The 20,172-nt window shown below is 31.7% G+C and overlaps 2 protein-coding genes across 2 annotated transcripts; one reads left to right on the forward strand and one right to left on the reverse strand.

Annotated features, from left to right (window-relative positions):
* Window positions 1-2,000: 2,000 nt before the first annotated feature.
* Window positions 2,001-7,339, reverse strand: LOC134690795 (uncharacterized). Its single transcript, XM_063550849.1, has 3 exons — window positions 7,018-7,339; window positions 5,071-5,223; window positions 2,001-3,886 (listed from the first exon to the last, which is right to left on the reverse strand). Exons 1-3 carry the CDS (start codon window positions 7,268-7,270, stop codon window positions 3,669-3,671), a joined length of 624 nt encoding a protein of 207 aa, XP_063406919.1. The 5' UTR covers window positions 7,271-7,339; the 3' UTR covers window positions 2,001-3,668.
* A 3,717-nt stretch (window positions 7,340-11,056) lies between these two features.
* LOC134689781 (uncharacterized) lies at window positions 11,057-12,613 on the forward strand. Its single transcript, XM_063549751.1, has one exon. It carries the CDS (start codon window positions 11,057-11,059, stop codon window positions 12,611-12,613), a length of 1,557 nt encoding a protein of 518 aa, XP_063405821.1.
* Window positions 12,614-20,172: the final 7,559 nt, after the last annotated feature.

Genomic DNA, 20,172 nt, shown 5'->3' on the forward strand with positions numbered 1-20,172 from the left:
CCTTTCTACACTACATATTCACTTTCGTTTCGTGGTTAACCAAAATACACAACAACATATTCACTATGTACTTGGTAACAGTAATTAATTAATTGAATAGAAAATATTATATCAAATATTATTGGATGCCGAATTGACGTCGAATAGGTGCCGATTTGACTAGATGCCAATTTAACTAGGTGCCGACTTGACTTGTACGTTTCAATTCCTCTGCGATCGTTTGCGGTATTTTCTTGAGAAAACCTATTTTCCATCATCAAAGAGAAGAAGAAACTGCTTTAAAATGATTCTGGAACGCTTCATGATTGTTAAAATAAGTTTAATTCACTCAAAAACAATTTTAAAACTTGCGATTAAACAGGAAGTTTCCAAAGCACGTGTAAAAGAAGAAATTAACCGGTGAGAGTGGAAATCCGTATATGACAGATATCCCTATAGTACGACTTTGAAAGTAAAACAGTTCAATCCTTTTGTAAAACAATCTTTAATATACCTATCACATTAATGTTTGAATGGTCTTAAGCTTATTCAAACCATATAAGTCGGTATGAAACACCAAAACGGAATGAACAATAACCGATTACGTTTTGTAGTTTACAAATTCTAAAACTGGTTCCCGTCAAACTACAACACTTTGTTCGAGTGTAGTGGAATACAAGCAAAAACCAGTGTAAACTGGGTCCTGGCTGGTTTAATACTACACAATGATGCATAATGATAACACAAGCAGATTCCAGTTTGTTCGGAAAATAGAAAATACGAAACCAAGCGCGGTAGGCAGAGCAATGTAATGAAGTTCAGGTCGGCAGTTATGGAACAATGACTGCGTCATTTTCCAAAAACTGTCACATAAACTTAACTTTAACCAAGATAACTAAACAAAGACCAATGAACCATGAAAATGAGGTCATGGTCAGATGAACCATGCCAGGCAGACATGTACAGCTAAAAATGCTTCCATACAGCAAATATAGTTGACCTATTACTTATAGTTTAAGAAAAACAGACCAAAACATAAAAACTTAACACTGAGCAATGAACCATGCATGAAAATCAGGTCGAGGTCAAATAACACCTGTGCGACTGGCATGTAGATCACAGAATATTTCCATATGCCAAATACAGCTGATCTATGGCATATAGTATTAGATAAAAAGACCAAAACTCAAAAACTCAACTTTGACCACTCAGCCATAAAAATGAGGTCAAGGTCAGATGACATCTGCTGGCTAGACATGTACACCTTACAATCATTCCATAAATCAAATATAGTAGATCTTTTGCATAAAGTATTTGAAAAACAGCCCAAAACACAAAAACTAAACTAAAACCACTGAACCATGAAAATGAGGTCAAGGTCAGATGACACCTGTCAGTTTGGCATGTTCACCTTACAGTCCTTACATACACTGAATATACTAGTCCTATTGCTTATAGTACTTGAGATATGAACTTGACCACCAAAACTTAACCTTGTTCACTGATCCATGAAATGAGGTCGAGGTCAAGTGAAAACTGTCTGACGGGCATGAGGACCTTGCAAGGTATGCACATACCAAATATAATTATTCTATTACTTATAATAAGAGAGAATTCAACATTACAAAAAATCTGAACTTTTTTTCCAAGTGGTCACTGAACCATGAAAATGAGGTCAAGGACATTTTACATGTGACTGACGGAAACTTCGTAACATGAGGCATCTATATACAATGTATGAAGCATCCAGGTCTTCCACCTTCTAAAATATAAAGCTTTTAAAAAGTTAGCTAACACTGCCGCATCACTATCCCTTTGTCAAGCTTTCTGCAACAAAAGTTGAAGGCTCGACAAAAATCACACAAGACTAAGATAATTGCCACTGGACGTTAAGCAACCAACAATCAATTACTCAATCAAAAGACTATGAAACCCCAGACATTTCAGACTTGAGACAGGCATAGAGGGGTTTACAGACTGTAAAATTTTCAAATTGTTCAATAACATTAAATTAAAACAAGTAAGAAGGTAATTTTATTCTTTACATAGATTATAAAATTTTGTACATTTTTGATGATTGATGAATTAAGTATCTGAATTAAAAAAAAACATACATGTGACATATTTGCATAATAATAATCTTGCCTCAAAGAACTATTTCCAACCTTGCATATACCCACCATACTAGATCTGGTGGACTCTTTAAATCATATAAGTATCTCTGAAAATTTATTTATACAGGTTTAGAATTTAATGACTTTCTAATACATTCCTGTAATTGAAAATGATTTTCTGATTTAATTTTCCAATTATTAACTAACTTTTTTTAAATTGTTTGTTTCAGATACATTTAAGAAAGAATTGGTTAACTGAACTTTATAGTGTTTAAATGATACTGAATGATTCTTGTATATACATATGTACAAAACTTGAGTAAAAAAGATTATAAAATAATTACAAATGATTTTTCTGTACAAATTAGAATTGTACACACAGTAAATAACACATTATTTAACAATTGATATGTTTACTATAAAAACAAATGGAATGTTCTAGTTGCTTTTATTTATTAAAAAATATTTGAAGTAGTGATGAATTTAGCCTTTTATAACAATTATTTGAATTTGAATTATCTGTCAATTATCTGTTAATTAGGTGCATTCTATTTTAAAAAGGAGTTTTTTTTTAAAACACTCTTTTGTAAAAAAAAATTGGTAACATCTTTTCCAGTAAAACATGGTTAACTTTTTGATAAGTGAAATTCACCTTATCAGCTACTATCTGTATAAAACAATACCAAAAAAATATAACATTGATCTTATGTATATATGCTTGTTCCAAAAATAAAAAATAATGTTATCAAAATTATCTCCCTTTGATAAAAAAAATAATAAAATAGTACAGACTCTGCTTTCTTCCTGTATAGTGTGTATAATTCTTTAAATTTGAAGGGAAAATTTTCCGTGTTCAAAACTTTTTCTACAAGAAATTCTCTTAACTTCAGAATATCTTTACAGAAATTTCTGCATGATGTTTGCTAAACTTTTAAACATTAGAATATCTTGACAAAATGATCAAAGAATTACAATGGCACTTAACGAAGATATATACAATGTGAAACACATAAAAAGCCTGAACATATAGATATGATTTATGACAACTGATATATATTTAATTTCACATGTAATAATAACATGTGACATTTCACAACCTGTACAATGTATATTGTCTCTATAAAATTTGATTTTTTATAATTATGAACATCATGAACATGATGAATATTAAAAAAAAAAATTGGAAATTTATTAAAATAAACAGTGTGCATTAATATGTACATTTTAACATACATATTCACATATTCAATGAGAAAAAAATAGAAAATGTTAAGACTTTTACTTTCTGACATTTTTTACTGACTAGCCTATTTAGAGGCAATTATCTGAAAAACAAAAAAGATCTTTAAAAAATATACACTTGAATAAAAATGTGTATAAGGTGAATTTTATCTGAAAATTCATAGAAACTGTCATGTTTTCTCCAGTAAAAATATATGAAAAACAAATATTATGATCTTATAAGATTTCAATCAAATTATACAAAATCAAGTTGAAAAATTGATATATTAAAATAAGTGTCATTTTCTATACAATGCTTGAGAAAATGTCTTTTGAGAGATAATCCAGTATGGTCTATTTGTAGTAGTTTTTGTGAGGATAATCCTCCTTTAGTTCTTGTTTGATGCTCCTGCCAGCCAGCAACAGCAATGCTGCTGCAATCAGAGTGAAAATAATTGAAATGACAAAAAATCCATATCCCCAAGATAAATAGTTCTGGTCTGGGCGCGGCATCCAACCTCGATCTTCTTTCTTCACTCCAAATAGAACCATTTGTATGAATCCAACCAGCACTGGAAAAAAATTAACTTTCAATAATGTCTATTATATATACATGACATACATGTATCTTCAATATTTTATCTTGGATTACTATATTTTTTATTTTTTTAGCTTCAGCAAGGATTTGTAAAGTATGTCTTACTATACAAATCCTTGGCCTCGGTAAGAACTAGAATTTGAATTTTGAACATGTTGTAAAGTCATCCTAATATTGTTAGACGGAAGACATGTAGATGACTAGCATTTGAAAAATTAAGAAAGAAAAAAATTGCTTGTTTTTTATCTTTATTTAGGCTGTTAACAGTTAAAAGTTAACTCATTGTATATAATTAAATATACCTTTTAAACATGTTAAATGTCCTTCTATGCATTGTGTACATGAACAAATCAGTGAATGTTCTTTTCTTTTGCGGAATATTTAAATGTGCTCTTTATGATCATTAAGCATCATGGTAATGCTGTTACATGTATATTTTTGTAAATGTGATGCTATCTAAAATACTTATGGATGCTTTTTTTTTTAAATTCTGCTATTTTTAAATCCCTTCTTTATCAGGATTTTACATTAACTTTTTGTGATACCACTTGTATTAACTGTTGCCTCTCTGTTGGTAAAAAATGTAATTTTTGAACTACAATGTACTACATCATGACGCTTCTCAGAGTCGCTTCTCAGAGTCGGATGAATTCAAATAATTTGTGAAATTGTTTATTTTAATTTTAAGCATCAAATATCCAATTATATATAAATCATTTAAATGTATTTAGTACTATTTACACTCTTGGTATTTAGCTAAATTTTGTCTAAGAATGACCTTAGATCTGCTCCTAATAACTTTATGTTACATTATGTCGATGTGAAACAACAACCACTTTACAATTGTGACATCAATTTTTTTAAATTATGATGCAAAATTGTACGGATATTTTACCGACATGTACATGTACATGTATAAACATGATAAATGGCAGACATATTAACATACAATTGTAAATAAGTCTATTCTTACTTTTTAGAGGGGAATGATGGATTATTTTTGTTCTTCATGATCAGCACATCCTAGCTATCGTGATCCATGATCATCAATGATCATAAAAATTTATTATCTGTGAACATGGTGAATCGTGATTGACAAAAAAACAACTAATGAATCATGATGAGACCTCCTATCAGGCCCCTCTTTTTAATACTCACCCACAAAAAAGTAGACAAAACTAATTCCCATGAGGATAACTTCTTTCAGGTAGTACGGCAAACAATTCAGTACCATTAGAATTAGGACAAACGTGATGATGACGTGAAACAGCAGACATACACTGACCATAACTTGACATACGATAAACCATGCTGAAATGTAAATCATACATTAGTTAACTAAAGTTCAAATGAAAAGGGGGAGGTCAAAATCTAAAATAAAAATAACAGTCTTACCTCTTGTAGTTGTACATTTGTGTAGCTTAGACATGCATTTTGCTTTTTTTAAAGTCAAAGTGTAAAACATACATGTATTATTTTTAAAATTATAATGTCATCAATGTGTGATTTTTGCCCTATTTATTTTTGATAATCTGGGTGTTTTTGGAAGATCCATAGTCTTCCAATTCTCTTTCATCATGCTCATACATGTCATATCTAATGTAAACTTTAATAAAAACAAAAGCTGTCCATGTAGTATGCGCTTTGCTCATTGTTGAGGCTTTACAATGATCGATAGTTGCAAACTTCTGTGTTATTTTGGTCTCTTGTGGTGAGTTTTCTCATTGGCAATCATAAAGTTTCATCTGCCTTCATATTTTAAATATATCTTTTTATTTTGTCATGAATCTTGTCAGTTTATTTATGTATAGAAAAATAATTATATATCTGATACACTCTTATTTGAAAGTAGTAATGCCCTTTAACGTCAGGCATCAAAAGGCCAAATTTATTAAAATATCCGTATTGTGATTCGTCATAGGTCTCAAATAATTATCATTACCGTTATTACTGGAAAAAAATTAATGTGATTCGTCAAAATCATTTGATTTTTTTATCGTCTAAAAGAATGTGCATATTTTATCGTCATGCACCATAAATTACCGTCAACGTCATTTGGCCAGATTTTTTACCTTTATTCGTCATGAAAGTACCCACATTACCACCGAATCCGGGTCCATTCGCCCTGATTCTCGTTCGCCATACTACCTGTTCGTCCTGATACCTGTTCGCCCAGGGTCCATTCGCCCAGATTTTTATGTTTTTTCTATTTGTTGTCTAGTCGCATAAATTTAAGTATTTGAACAAAATATGTTAGTTTGTAAAAAATGACAGAATATTTACATTACCATAATCATTTTTTTCATTTTCCCTTTGATTTACAGAGTAGAATACTAATAATATTACAAAATAATTGAAATTTCAGTCAATCATGAATGTATGCAGTATGAGACTTGTCTCCGAGTATAATAATAAATGAACTTGTAAATCAACGTATTTCAGTAAAATACATATGATTTACAGTTCGTACATCATTGTGTTTTAAGCTGAATATCTTATGAAAACAAAACATTATATTTTTAAATTATTAATAATCCATCAAAAGACAAGTATCACAATAATTAGTGATCTGAATTATTTTGTCATTGAACAATTAACGATCCTAAACAAGCCATAAACTTTTAAATATTTCCCTGTTTCCATATATTTCAAGAATATATACTCTAGAAATATCTGAATAAGTTTATTCAAGTTCAATGCCCTGAAAATAAATATTTTTTAGTAGAGCGAACGGACTCTCTGGGCGAACGAACTCAGGGCGAACGTACCCAGGGCGAACATGTTATTAGGGCGAACGTTCCCGATACCATTACCACCCTATTATTTGTTTGGAATTAACAAAATTTATTGATAAATATATATATATATATATGATTTATTATGTATAATGCCATTATGGTATTCATGTGGGTATCATGTGAAACAATATTATAGAAAATAAGGTGTACACATGTATATGTATATATCGCATTGTGTGAAAAATCACTTCCGGTATTTGAAAAGAACAGGTAAACAAATAAAATTTTAAGTAACTACCGTGTAAATTTAAAATAAAAGTCTTGTAAAATGTGTGACAATCTAAAACTAAACATATTTCAGACTTACGTGGTGATAGCCATTCCCAGATTGGTCTGTACTGGTCAGAAAAGATATACCAACAACCGAGGTATCGTTTTCCATTATAGTCCTTCCAAAACGTGTAGTCATTGAAACAAAACTCCCATAATCCACATTTGACAAATCTGTTTTCAGATTTAGAAAAGGATTCTATCCAATAAGGGCTGGCAAATGATCCAACCATAAACGCCACAGCCGCTATTGCGAATATTAAACCAATTACCGATTTCTTTTCGGCCATTTTTCTGTTTTACCTGTTTCGACTGTTATTTGACAGGTGCGAATTGTATGGGGAAGGTAAATGTAATGCAACCGGGTACCAGTCTACAATGTCATTCGCTAGGAATGTCAACAACTTGGACGAATCCAATTCAAATATAAGGTAAGTTTTATTTTCATTAAGATCTGAAATTGTAAAGGAAAACACAAGGATTTGGTTACAAACCCTTGGAAAACATCACAACGGCATTACTTACAAAAGAATAAAAGAAAATCAACAAACAAATGATTTTATAAGCAAAAAACTGTACAAAAACAACTAAACAAGAAAAAAAAAATGACGGCCCTATAGCTGCCTATATATAGCAGACTCATACTGAATACAGTTATAAATGTTTTCAACATATTGATGTAGATGAAGCATGATCATCCAGATGCCAATTGGACAATTTCGATCACTATCAACCAGACTGTCGAGAGACCAATTAAAGGACCGTTGAAGGGTGTAAACAAGTTCAGGTCACTACCGTCTTCAACAATGAGCAAAACTCATACCTCTGTGTAAGCAACACAAGCCCTGGATCGAAATGACAATTCAAAGGAGAAAACTGTTTGAAAAATTCATGTTGCCCTCTATATCTATTGTCTTTTTGTCAATGTGTTGCTGTCTCCTTGGTGTATGCATTAGTCTTGTATGATTTTTAATTTCAGTTCATGTATATTTTTGGGAGTTTAGTATGGCCTCCATTTTCACTGAAAAAGTACACATATTTGTTAAGGGGCCAATTGAAGCACGCCTTCAGGTGCGGAATGTTCTCGCTACATTGAAGACCCATCTGTGTCCTTCGGCTGTTTTTTGTTTTACTATTTGGTCGCCGGGGTTGTTATCTCTGTCACATTCCCCCTTTCCATTCTCAATTTCAAACATTGCCATAAACCGACCCTAGTTGTTTTCAGCATAGTTTTTTTTTATTGTCTTAACTTTTTGCCGCGAGTAACTCGTTTCTTAATTAATATAAGGAAGAATATGAAATAAATCAAGGTTTTCCTTCAACTTTCCTTCATTTGTAATATGTTAATGGGATAACATTATAGTAAAACTCTATTATCTAGGTTTCACTCTTTTTACTTGTAAAAATGGAATATACATGTATTTGCATATATACGATATATATATATATATATGCTATGTTTCTTTCGTTCAAGTTCATCTAGTATCTAAGGTTAGAACTACAATAATTTACGAACCGTCATCAGTACGGGTATTAGTTTAAACATATTATCAAATATAAATGTTTATTTATGTATTTGCTATTTCTCTAATATAAGCGCGCAACATCAAGGAGTCATATGAACAAAGAATGGTCGGCTCGTAGTTAGAATAATGTTACTAATAAGAGCAATGTTTTACAATTCATCCCAGCTTGTCGTTCTATAGATATTAAGCATGATATGAAGAGGTTCTATTCACTTCATCATTGCCTCAATTTCAAATAGCGACCTCCCTCCCCCTTCCTTTCCCTCATCATCTCGACAGGAGAAAAAAAAATCATATGCTGGCTCTAAACCAATGAAAAGACACTCGCAGATAAAAGGTAATGACTATGTTTATCAACAACATTTAAATTTCAAAGTAGAAATTTAATAACACAATTATTGTTCGGTGCAAGTCATAATATGTATTATAGAAATAGAAATTCTTTATTAATTCAATTATGGACCTTTGCAGGTTTTAAATTTCATTCAATGCCTGCAATGATTTTCTTTTAATTACATAAATGTACGCACAATACTTCTTAATAATGGGAGGTGTAATACGTTATTGTGAGAACATAAATTTAAATTCTTTATGTATTTCATAGAGATACATATTTGAATTACAAAGAGTGTTGATCGATTTACGTGAAATTACATTTAACAATCTATTCTGTTGATAAAACGGTAAATTTTTAACATTTAAATAGGACGAATATACACTCTTGTAAATATCAGGACATCTTTAAAAAAAACTGTGAGTATAATTCATTTCTTACTTATGATTTCAAATTGCATTTTATTTGGAAGAGAACATCCAGTTTTAATTGATAAAGAATAGAATACAACACTGTTATTCACCAATTTTATATAAGGGTCCCAGGAGAGCATATTCCTGTAGCAAATATATTATATATAGCCAATGCAATCTTAACACTTATATATACATAAAATGTGTAATAATAATAATGATAAATAGAAACACACACAATAGAAAAACAACTTTGTCTAGAGGAAAAGGTGTGTGTTGGGAATTGAAATAGGGAATGTGTCAAAGGGAAAACAACCTGATCGAAGGGTAGAAACAAAACGAAGACCACCATGCAATGTGTCTTTATCACCCGAAAATCTCGCACCCGGAGTCGGGATTCAGCTGACCCCTAAAAAAGGCGAACTTGTTAAATGAAAATGCCAGTACGTCATTCTAAATTGCAAAACGTATATGTATATGTATGCGACCTAAAACTAAATTGAAAAAAAACCCACACAAGACTAACAAAGGCTATTGAATAAAAAGCTAGAAGGGTTCAGTAGTTTGTGGCATATGGAGAACTTGATTTGTATGAGGTACACTTTACTGCAAATAAAGGATATAATGACTATAACAGCAGTAAGTACGGCGGTCAAGTGGTCTAAGAAGTTCTTATAACTGTAATCACTTCCCAGTCAACACTGAAGCTTGTGCGGGTTCAATCGACTCTAATCTTTATTGTCTGTGATTGTCAGTTTTCTTTCTCTTGGCACTCCGACTTCCTCCACCAATAAAAACTTGCCGCCACGAAAAAGCCCAAAATGTGATACTTTAAAGTGGCGTTAAAAAAACAAAAACCAAATCAAACCAAGTCCTAGAAGACCTGTAAGTAAGGTGCGTTGAATCAGAATAGCTAGTATTCAATACAAACACTCGTAATTACAGCTATTTTCGTAATGCATGTAGTATGAATGTTTGGTTGGCTTGATTTGTTTGTATAAATGTTTTCACAAGCATTCAATATAAAATCTAAAGAACAACCTGTCAATTGATTAATAAAATTGTAAAACTTAATACAAAATGCTTGAGCTGACAGTCATCAAAACAAAACAAGCAAGCCAACCAACCCTTTAAACACATGCATAAGGCAAATAGCTGTAAACTAAAAATATATTGATATTTTATTGAAATGTGCAGGCATAGAAGTCTTGTGAAAAATGTAATTTGATATGAATATAATGAGTATGAATTATACAGTTCGTATACAATGTAGGATGTATTAACGATGTAATTCGATAGAAATATAATTTGAACATAATTATAGTTTTTAAAAAACGTACTTCAGTTTACATCGTTTCAAGTACATGTCAGAACTGAACAAGTAAATAAAATTACTTATATTAATATATATATATAATATTAAATATACGATATAGGATTTAAAAAAGATGTTTGCCTTCAACTGACCGGTAAAATGTTCTACATGTTTATTTCTTGTCAATTTGTTTGATTGTGTGTTTGCTTACTTGCTAGTTTGTTTGTTTGTTTGATTGTGTGTGGTTTTTTTTTGTAATGTTGATGCTGGTTTTTTATCCTTTTTTCTGTGTTTGTCTGCTTACTTTGTTTGTTTGGATTACGAAAGCGTGTCATTACTTTTATTTCATATTTGATATATTGCAGGAAATGGCGGATCAGTTCGAGTGCGAACCTTGCATGAAAAGAAAGAGACAATCAAAAGCAAACAATTGGTGCTTGCAATGCGAGGAATTATTATGCGCAGAGTGTACGGCGAGTCATAGAAGCATGAGAAAGCTTCAACATTGCAAGATAATAGAAGCCAAAGATATTCCTCTCGTTACACACATGAGATTTCAGAGTTGTAAAAAACATGGCGGTCTGATTCTGACGTCATTCTGCGTAGATCACGATGTCCTCTGTTGTCCAGAATGCGTGATTGAAAATCATAAAGGGGACTTCTGTAGGAATGTTATGCCTATCGACCAGGCATCTAACGGAATAAAAACGTCACATGCTTTTGTTGAATTAAATAAACAAATTGATCACATTATTAAATCGTTGAATGGACTTAGAAATGAATTGGCTTCTAACATAGAACATATTGAACTTAATACAAAGAACATAAAAGAAGAAATTGCGAATACAAAAGAAGTCCTGATTCGGTACATCAAGTCGCTCGAAAAGGTTACACTAGAAGAGCTTGTACAGAAAAGGCAAGCATATCTGACACAAACAAAACGAAGCATAAAAGAAACAGATGACATTCTTCAATTGTCCCAAGAACACGCAGACGCAATGGACTTCGTCAGGAAAAACGGATCTGAATTGCAAGCGTTTTTATTAATTCACAATTCTAAAGAAAAATTAACCCATATAGAAAACAGAGTAGCTAAACTAGATGGTAACTCTTTGCAGTTGCAGATTTCTTTCATAAGAAGTTCATTTGAAGACGCTGCTCGAGAAATAGGAAAGCTAGATTTCATAGAAACAAAACGGACAAAGCCATTTGCGTCGTCGGTTTTGCGCCATTCGCAGTCTTTTGTCGGAAGGAAACGTTTAGATTGCTCGTTCGTTTTTCTGAAGGAATTGGACCTTTCACCGTTAAGTTCGTCCAACCGTTACACTATTACAAGCATGGCCATATCTGGCGAAAACGAACTTATGTTATGCGACATAAAGAAATCCAGAATAATACTATTTGATACGGCAGATATCTACCGTAGTTATATCAAATTGACGAACAAACCCTGGGATATAGCCTCGCTTGGACATAGTAGTGCAGTTGTTTCGTCACGTGACGTAGACAGCATACATTTCATAGACCTTAACAACACGTCATTCATCAAAAGCGTTGAAGTTCAAGATAGTTCAAAAGGAGCTATTGCTACTACTGACGAAAGCATTTTGGTTGGAGCCAAAGGTAAAATACACGTGCTTGATCACGAGGGATCAGAAATGAAAATCATCACTGTGTCAGCTGAAGGCACAGTCAGTTACATTTGCACTCCTTCCGTCGACAGCATTTGTTATAGTGATGGATCAGATGAGACAAAATGCGTAACACTTGACGGGGAACCAGTTTTTAAGTACCAGTCCCCTGAGCTCGTGAAGACAAAAACAGTTACAGCTGACAAAAGTGGACATATATACATTGTTGGAGAAGACTCTCACAACATTCACCATTTGTCACGTGATGGGAAGTTAATCGATATTGTCCTATCGGACGATGATCAGTTATACTGCCCAATAGCGATTACATTCAGCAAAGACTACAGTAAATTCTATGTGGCATGTAAATTTTACGATATACGTGTTTTCAAAGTAAAAAATAATGACTTATGATTGCCGCGGAGCGCATCACTGATTTCATGCATGAACATTTTATTATATAACGTGCTTAATACATTGTTCTTGAGGTGGTGTCAAAGCTCTTTGTGACTTCCATATTAACATGTTAAATAAAAGCTTTAATATAAAAGATAACAGGGTAATCATTTATTATCATCAATGAGGCTGACACACGTCTATCTACAACGCACTTATCAGTGAAACTCGATTCGTGAAAGTTGGAGAACCAAAATCAGTGGCGACCCCCGATAAAGAACCTGCTCAACATTGATAGTAAAAAAATATCCGATAAAAAACGTTGAATGTAAATGATATGAACCTTCAGAGTCTTATATTAAAGGACTAGGGAGATGAGGTCTTAGAGGTCGTAAACAAAAACTTATATCTCATGTTTGTCGCTCAGTAATTTGTTCGCATCGCTACACTTAATTGACAGTTCATATACTGTTTTTATAAAATTATATGCCCTTTTCTCCTGAAAATCCAAATTAAGGGCATACGATACAGTTTTGATCCTGTATTTACAAGTTCATGAACATTTGCATGTAGGCATATTTTACCTGATTAAATCAAATATGTAATAAAAAATATACCTTCATGCGCTACTTTTGAGTAAAATGAGGTCGAAATTTTGTATATTTGCTCAAAATTCAGATTTGTTGCCGTAATTTCTTTTCCGAAAGAAAGACATAACTTTTTTGTTATAAAAGATAAACACAAATTGTTTTTTTGTTAAATAATCGTTAATTTCTGTATTTTGTAAGTATCCTAAAAAAATATGCATTTTTGTATTCAGAAATAACTCATATTTATCAAATGTTCATGAATTGAGGAAAAAAACGTCATTTTTTGATGATGTTTAACAAAATTAAAAAAAATCCTCTATTTACAGTTTTATAAAATTTGGGTCACATATTCTCCCTGCAAAAAGAAAAAAATTGCCGTTTTGAAAAATAGGGGTCCATAAACTCGTTTTCAAATTTAATCAGTTTGAATGATAAAAATCAGTCGAAAATGCATCTTTTCCCGAAAAGTCACAGTTTGACGTCGCGAAAATAACATTTTACGTTAGCAACGTCATTACCTCCCCTGTAACTGTATCGTATGCCCTTAATTAAGCAGCTTTTTATAAACGGTGTGTCAAATCTGACTGAAGCCCTATGAACTTTGTTTGGAGATGGACAATCTTCAGTAATGAACCAAATGATTTTAACATTTAAACAGTCAATTTGATTTCGGAAACGGGCCACATTGATAGTTCATGTCACAAGAGTAAAGAAAAAGGAATTCATCAGATCATAACTTAATGACGTTGAAAAAAAAGAAAACAACAAGTTATACATTCAAGCATTTGTCTGTATTCTTGTTCAGGAACTCCCAAAGCCGAATATTTGAAAGGCAACACTGTATTAGAACCGAAAGACTTGAACAGCCATATGACTAATAAGGACCCCGAATTAATACTAAAATGTATCTTGTGTCAATTTTGTCTGAATAAGTTTACTGTATACAATATAAAGTTAATATGTTCTCATGTTAAAACAAAACGCCCACCAAGTCGTCCATGGACCCAACCGCCTAACTGTTTCAGTTATGTAAACCTCACGCATGAATATATATTTCAAAAGTCATGTATATAATTCATAAATGTCTAGAGTCTGATATGGAAACGATCTTACAGTTTACTAAAAGATACATGTGACTCTCCATGACATATCAAGGCTTATGGAGGTAGAACGCCATGGTGAGAAAACGTCGATCACTATATTTGACTATCAATTTCCAGGTTTATGAGGGCAGATTGTTTCAAATTTACATTTTCGTATATTTTATCTTGAACATTTTTAAACAAAAATGTCTGTCATGTTATTATGATTAATTTAAAACGAGTCTTTCCAAATACCAGCATTATACTGAAGCCAGCTGACTGACTGTTGGACGATGACTTTAATTTGTATTATTGAAGACACCAATTTATAAAATACAATATTGGCTCATGCAATCTCGATATCTATCAGGGATTTAATAGTTTTCCAACAATGACGTTCTTCGACCTCCATAAGCTTGAAATTGTCATGGTGGATCACTTATGTTTTTATGTATATGCCGATGACACTGTTCTATTTGCAAAATAAATCTGTTATTTACAAGATAAGCTAGATTTTTCATTTCCTATTGTTAATCCATTTCTAAGGGCAAACGATACTGTTACAGGGGAGGTAATGACGTTTCTAACGTGAAATGTTATTTTCGCGACGTCAAACTATTGACTATGACATATCGGGAAAAAGATGCATTTTTGACTGATTTTTATCATTCAAACTGATTCAATTTGAAAACGAGTGCATGGACCCCTATTTTTTTAGTTTTGTTTAATTTTGAAGGGAGATTATGTGGACCAAATTTTATAAAACTGTAAATAGTGCAATTTTTTTTAATTTGATTAATATACAGCAAAACATTGCGGTTTTTTTTCTCAATTCATGACCATTTGATAAATATGAGTTATTTCTGAATAAAAAAATGCATATTTTTTTAGGATACAAATAAAACACAGAACTAATCATTTATTTACCAAAAAACAATATGTGTTTATCTTTTAAAACAAAAAAGTTATGGTTGTCTTTCGAAAGTGAAAATACGGCCACAAATCCGAATTTGGAGCAAATATACAAAATTTCGACCTCAATTAACTCAAAAAGTAGCACATGAAGGCATATTTTTTATTACAAAAAAAGACATATTTGATTTAATCAGGCAAAAAATAGCCTGTATGGAAATGTTCATCAAACTGTAAATACGGGATAAAAACTGTATCGTATGCATGCCCTTAAATGGTAATGTTCCCTTGTCATCTTATGCTGTTTTTATATCTGAACTTGTTCGATTCGCTCGTGTGTGTGACAACGTCAACGCATTTAATTTTAACGAAAGAAATCTCTGTATTACTTCAATTTCAATTAGTTTAAATGAGGTCTGAAGCTGGCATGTCAGTAACTGGTAGTAGCTTGTTTATTCTACATTGGCTTTGGTATAGAGGTGGGTTTGAGATCTCACAAAATATGTTTAACCCCGCTACATTTTGTGCCTGTCCCAAGTCAGGACTGAGCCTCTGGCCTTTATAAGTATTGTATTATTTTTTTTAATTTGTTCATTTATGTTTTTGAGACTACGCAGAAATACATCTGTTGTACACCGCCATGTTTGTTACAACTCTGCACTCTCATGTTTGTAACGAGAGGAATATCTTTGACATCTATTATCTGACAATGTTGAAGCTTTCTCATACGTCTATGACTCGCCATACACTCTGCACACAGAAATTCCTGCGTTTGATTGTCTCTTTCTTTTCATGCAAGGCTCGCACTCAAACTGGTCCGCCATGTCCTTAAGTATATGTATATTAAAAATGTATTTCAAGTAAAAGCAAACTATTCTCATTAAAAAAAAACAGGAGGCACGCAGAAAAAAAACGAACATAAAAAAAATCCCGAGTATCACCAAATAATCAAATTAACAAGCAAATGAGAACTTGTTGCATGCCAATAAAAAACGGAAAAAAAATATTTTAAATATTGCATCGTTTCAGAAAGTAGAGCCAATTAGTGTGGTACTCAGCCTTTTAAAAAAAGTATCTTCATAATTAGAGATCAGTATCACAAAACTTGACAGCAAAAAGTAGAATTCATTTACTTTCGTGAGAACCAGTTTTCGTAGATTGAGGAAAACTTGGATTTTCGTGGACTTTCAATTTCGTGGTTTTAGCAAAGTCTGCATATATTTCTTAGATAAATTTGCATCTAACATTTAAATTTGTGGTTCTCCTGTTCCCACGAAATGAACGAAAGTTGGTATTCAACGAATATTTATGAATATATAGTAAAATAAAGACAACAAGAATTTGATTTAAGATAACTTCACAAATATTACTAGTATTTGTTTTTTAATCACTTCGAGGGTACCTATATCCGTTAGTGATACTACATCGTGAATTTACTGTGGTCAAGAAAGAACTGGGATGACATCGTGAAGGAAATCTTATGTGTTAAATATACCGTCAAATTTATACGACGAAAGAAGTTACTAGTATGCGATGTATATTTTGTCATAGCTCAAAGCCCAAACTCGTACTTGACAAAAAACAGTGCATGAAAGTAACAGCACTTTTGTAGCTTTTCTTGATTCGTAAGAAACAGTTATTCCTTCCAAAACGATAACAATTCCAACAATAGCTGTTCATCGAAGAATTCCACCTAGAACGAGGCTGAGCACTGAACAATTAGTTGAGTTTGAAATCAGTATTTGAAAACTTACATTATATATCTTACCTGAACTTTTTTTCTCGCGATAAAGCGATAAAATAAAATTTGAAGGTATAAGTTATACATACTCACTGATTTTTATTAAAGATGACCTGGCCTTCACAAAGAAATATCCTTCTTATTTTAAAAGTAAAAGGTCGACCGTTTTATCAATAAACTAGATTACTTAGTGTATATTCGTGAATATTCGATATGCACCTAAAAAAATGCATCACTGCAATTATATAAAGAAGTATTGAATTTGTGTTCACAATAACTATTCTTATATTCCTTTTATTCAAAAGGAGTATTTTGCGTACATGCTTTTATTTTTTTATTTTTAGGAACTTGATATAGTCAATATTTGATCGCCGTGTTTTATAGTATGTTTTTTAATTTTAATTTTTAAATTTTGCATGTTTTGGGACAGTCAAGCATTTCGAAATCCTAAAGAAGCTGTTTATCTGTATCGTCGTAGTGGAGCAATATATTTTCAAATGCAATGCCGATGGCCAGACTTTCCATACTGGCGATCGGTGATCTGAAAATGTATCTCGTGTTTTTTTAATGCAAAAACTTGCGAAATAACGCAAACTGCATATTGATAATTATTCATTAATGTGGTACCCAACACTTTAACTAAAATTAATTTGACTCGTTTAATTTTCTTTACTTTGACTCTTTGGCAAAAATACAAAAAAATCAAAAATATTGAACCAACTGTTTTATCAGAAAAATTACACTGTTTATATAGGAATAAGGGAATACTTGAAGTGCAATCATACATACATTTAGAATGATCTGTGCATCAAAAAAGAATGATCTGTGCATCAAAAAAGTATATAATTTAACAAGAAAATAGATATAGTCAGTGGCGGATTTACCGGGGGGGGGGGCACAGTTCAGGTCACCAAACAAATAATTTCTAACATAATTTTATTGCTACTGAATCTTCTTAATTTGATTTATCACAGCTTGATTTGACTTCTTAAACTGGCCGTTAATTAATGCCAGCGTCCACATGCATGATTTATGACAACTTATCGATGGGTGTGTAAATATTGACACTTTTGTGTGTTTTTAATGTCTCTTTGGAAGCTTAAATTATATAAAATACATATACATGTTGATTGGAATAGAACGAATTTTTATTGGTTTATAATTATACAATACTGATTAAGATCGATTACCAGGTGAAACTCCTGATCTGTGTACCTTTAAAGAATAGGTACAAATTATGTGTTTAATGTTGGTATACATCTATATTTTAATAGTACTTAGTTTCTCTTCATTTCAAAATACAGTACTCACAATACCATTTTATTTAGAATTTATGTTTTTTCTCTCTTCAAAACCGTCTTTTTGTGAATTTATTCAGCAATAATTACCGTAGATGTATGTTTCATTATAATACGTTATTCTGATTGGCTAATTGCACATCACATGTTATTCCGTAAGCAGTTGCATGAGACAATAACATTTCATTCATGATGACACGAGGTCCCACAATAAAGTGCACAGGTGAATTTAAAAATTTAACTTCATGAAAATCGTGTTTTTATAATCCTAGCTAAAAAATGTAATTATAAGTATTGAATGCTTCTTTTTGTAACTTTATAGGGTTGTAAAAGCGTTGACCGTGCGTACATTTTTAGAATGAAGCGCTTCCGCGCTTCATACAAAATGTACTTCGGTCAACGCTTTTACACCCCAATAAATTTACAAAAAGAAGAATTCAATTCTTAGATAAATCAAATCATGTATTATTTTATAATACCATACACGTTTGTTTTTTAAATGGAATGTCCTATTTCCCTCCCTCTTATTTTACATGGGAAATCGACAATTGCCCCCACCCCCCTTTCCACCGGCCTAGGAAAACATGATGAGTTGATATTTTCTTATTAAACTTTTGTAACTGAATCTGGGACTTAATCATTTCTTTAAATGCTCGAGAATATAGTTATATTTTTTTTTCTTGTTTCAATTGCCATGTACATGTACGAGGCTAAAAAACAGTCACCATTTGTAAGGATATGAAGGTGTTTTACAGAAATTAGAATATTTTACAAAAAAGTAAGTCTGGAAGCAAGGTCAAACAAATATAGAAGTGATGGTAGAAAATATTGATTGATTGTATGTTGTTTGACGTCCAGTGGCAAATATTTGATGCATGTTGAGGACCAATATAATAAAGATCTATTGGCAGAAAGAAAATATAAAGTGAAATAAATAAAAACAATAAAAGATCTAGAAATATAAAGATATAGAAACGATGATCTGATCCTTCTAAAAAAAAATAACAACCAAAAAACAAAACACTCACACGCATATACCGTATATACATCTCTAAAAAATCTAAAATGTTGGTTTCATGGTGCCCCCCCCCCCCCCCCCCCCCAGACATCAAGGTTCTGGATCCGCACCTGATAGTATAGGTATATTTTAATTGAAAGATAAAAAAATAATGTCATACAATTGTGAAACTTCTAAGTCAAATAGATAAAAATGATAGTTTTGCTATTAAAAGAATAATCAATAAAGAAACATTTGTTTTCTTCAAATTTCGGAATATGATAAAGACATATTCTTTGATAAAAATTCATTGGGATGTCATTTCAATATATAGTGAAGTATTTTAAGATTTCTGTGTAGCAATTTGAAGAGGAGATCATGATTGTATTCATAAAACATCTTTATTCTTTATATTTATTGCCAAAGTGCATGTAATTTGTTTAAATCTAACCAACTTCACACAGTCCTCAAATGAGAGCTTACTTTGGAAGTATATTTATATTTGCCTTTATCTGTATTAGCAGAGTTGATTTTATATATTCATCGATATTACTTTATTTGATTCAATATTATTTGTAATATATATACATACACGTGTATTTTTCACGTATATAAATTTTGAGGTCCAGAATAGCTTGTTTTTTGGGGGGTGTAAGACGAGGCTACGTGTTGAAGACCGTATTTTGACCCGTATCAAATGGTTTGATTTTAGAAATTGTGACTTGGATGGAGAGTTGTCTCATTGCCATTCATACCACGTCTTCTTATATATATTATCCTACTTATTATTAGTCAATTATATATTTAAATATTTAAGAATTTGTCTTTGAATGATAACTCAGGAGTATAAATTTTAATGTATGGAGCTTCCTCCATTTATAACTGCTAATTATTTAAAAATCGTAAATAAGAAATAAGAATAAACTCAAAGGTTTGCGTTTACTTATAACGCAAAAG

This window comes from Mytilus trossulus, chromosome 11 (assembly GCF_036588685.1).
Source record: "Mytilus trossulus isolate FHL-02 chromosome 11, PNRI_Mtr1.1.1.hap1, whole genome shotgun sequence".
Lineage (NCBI taxonomy): Eukaryota > Metazoa > Mollusca > Bivalvia > Mytilida > Mytilidae > Mytilus > Mytilus trossulus.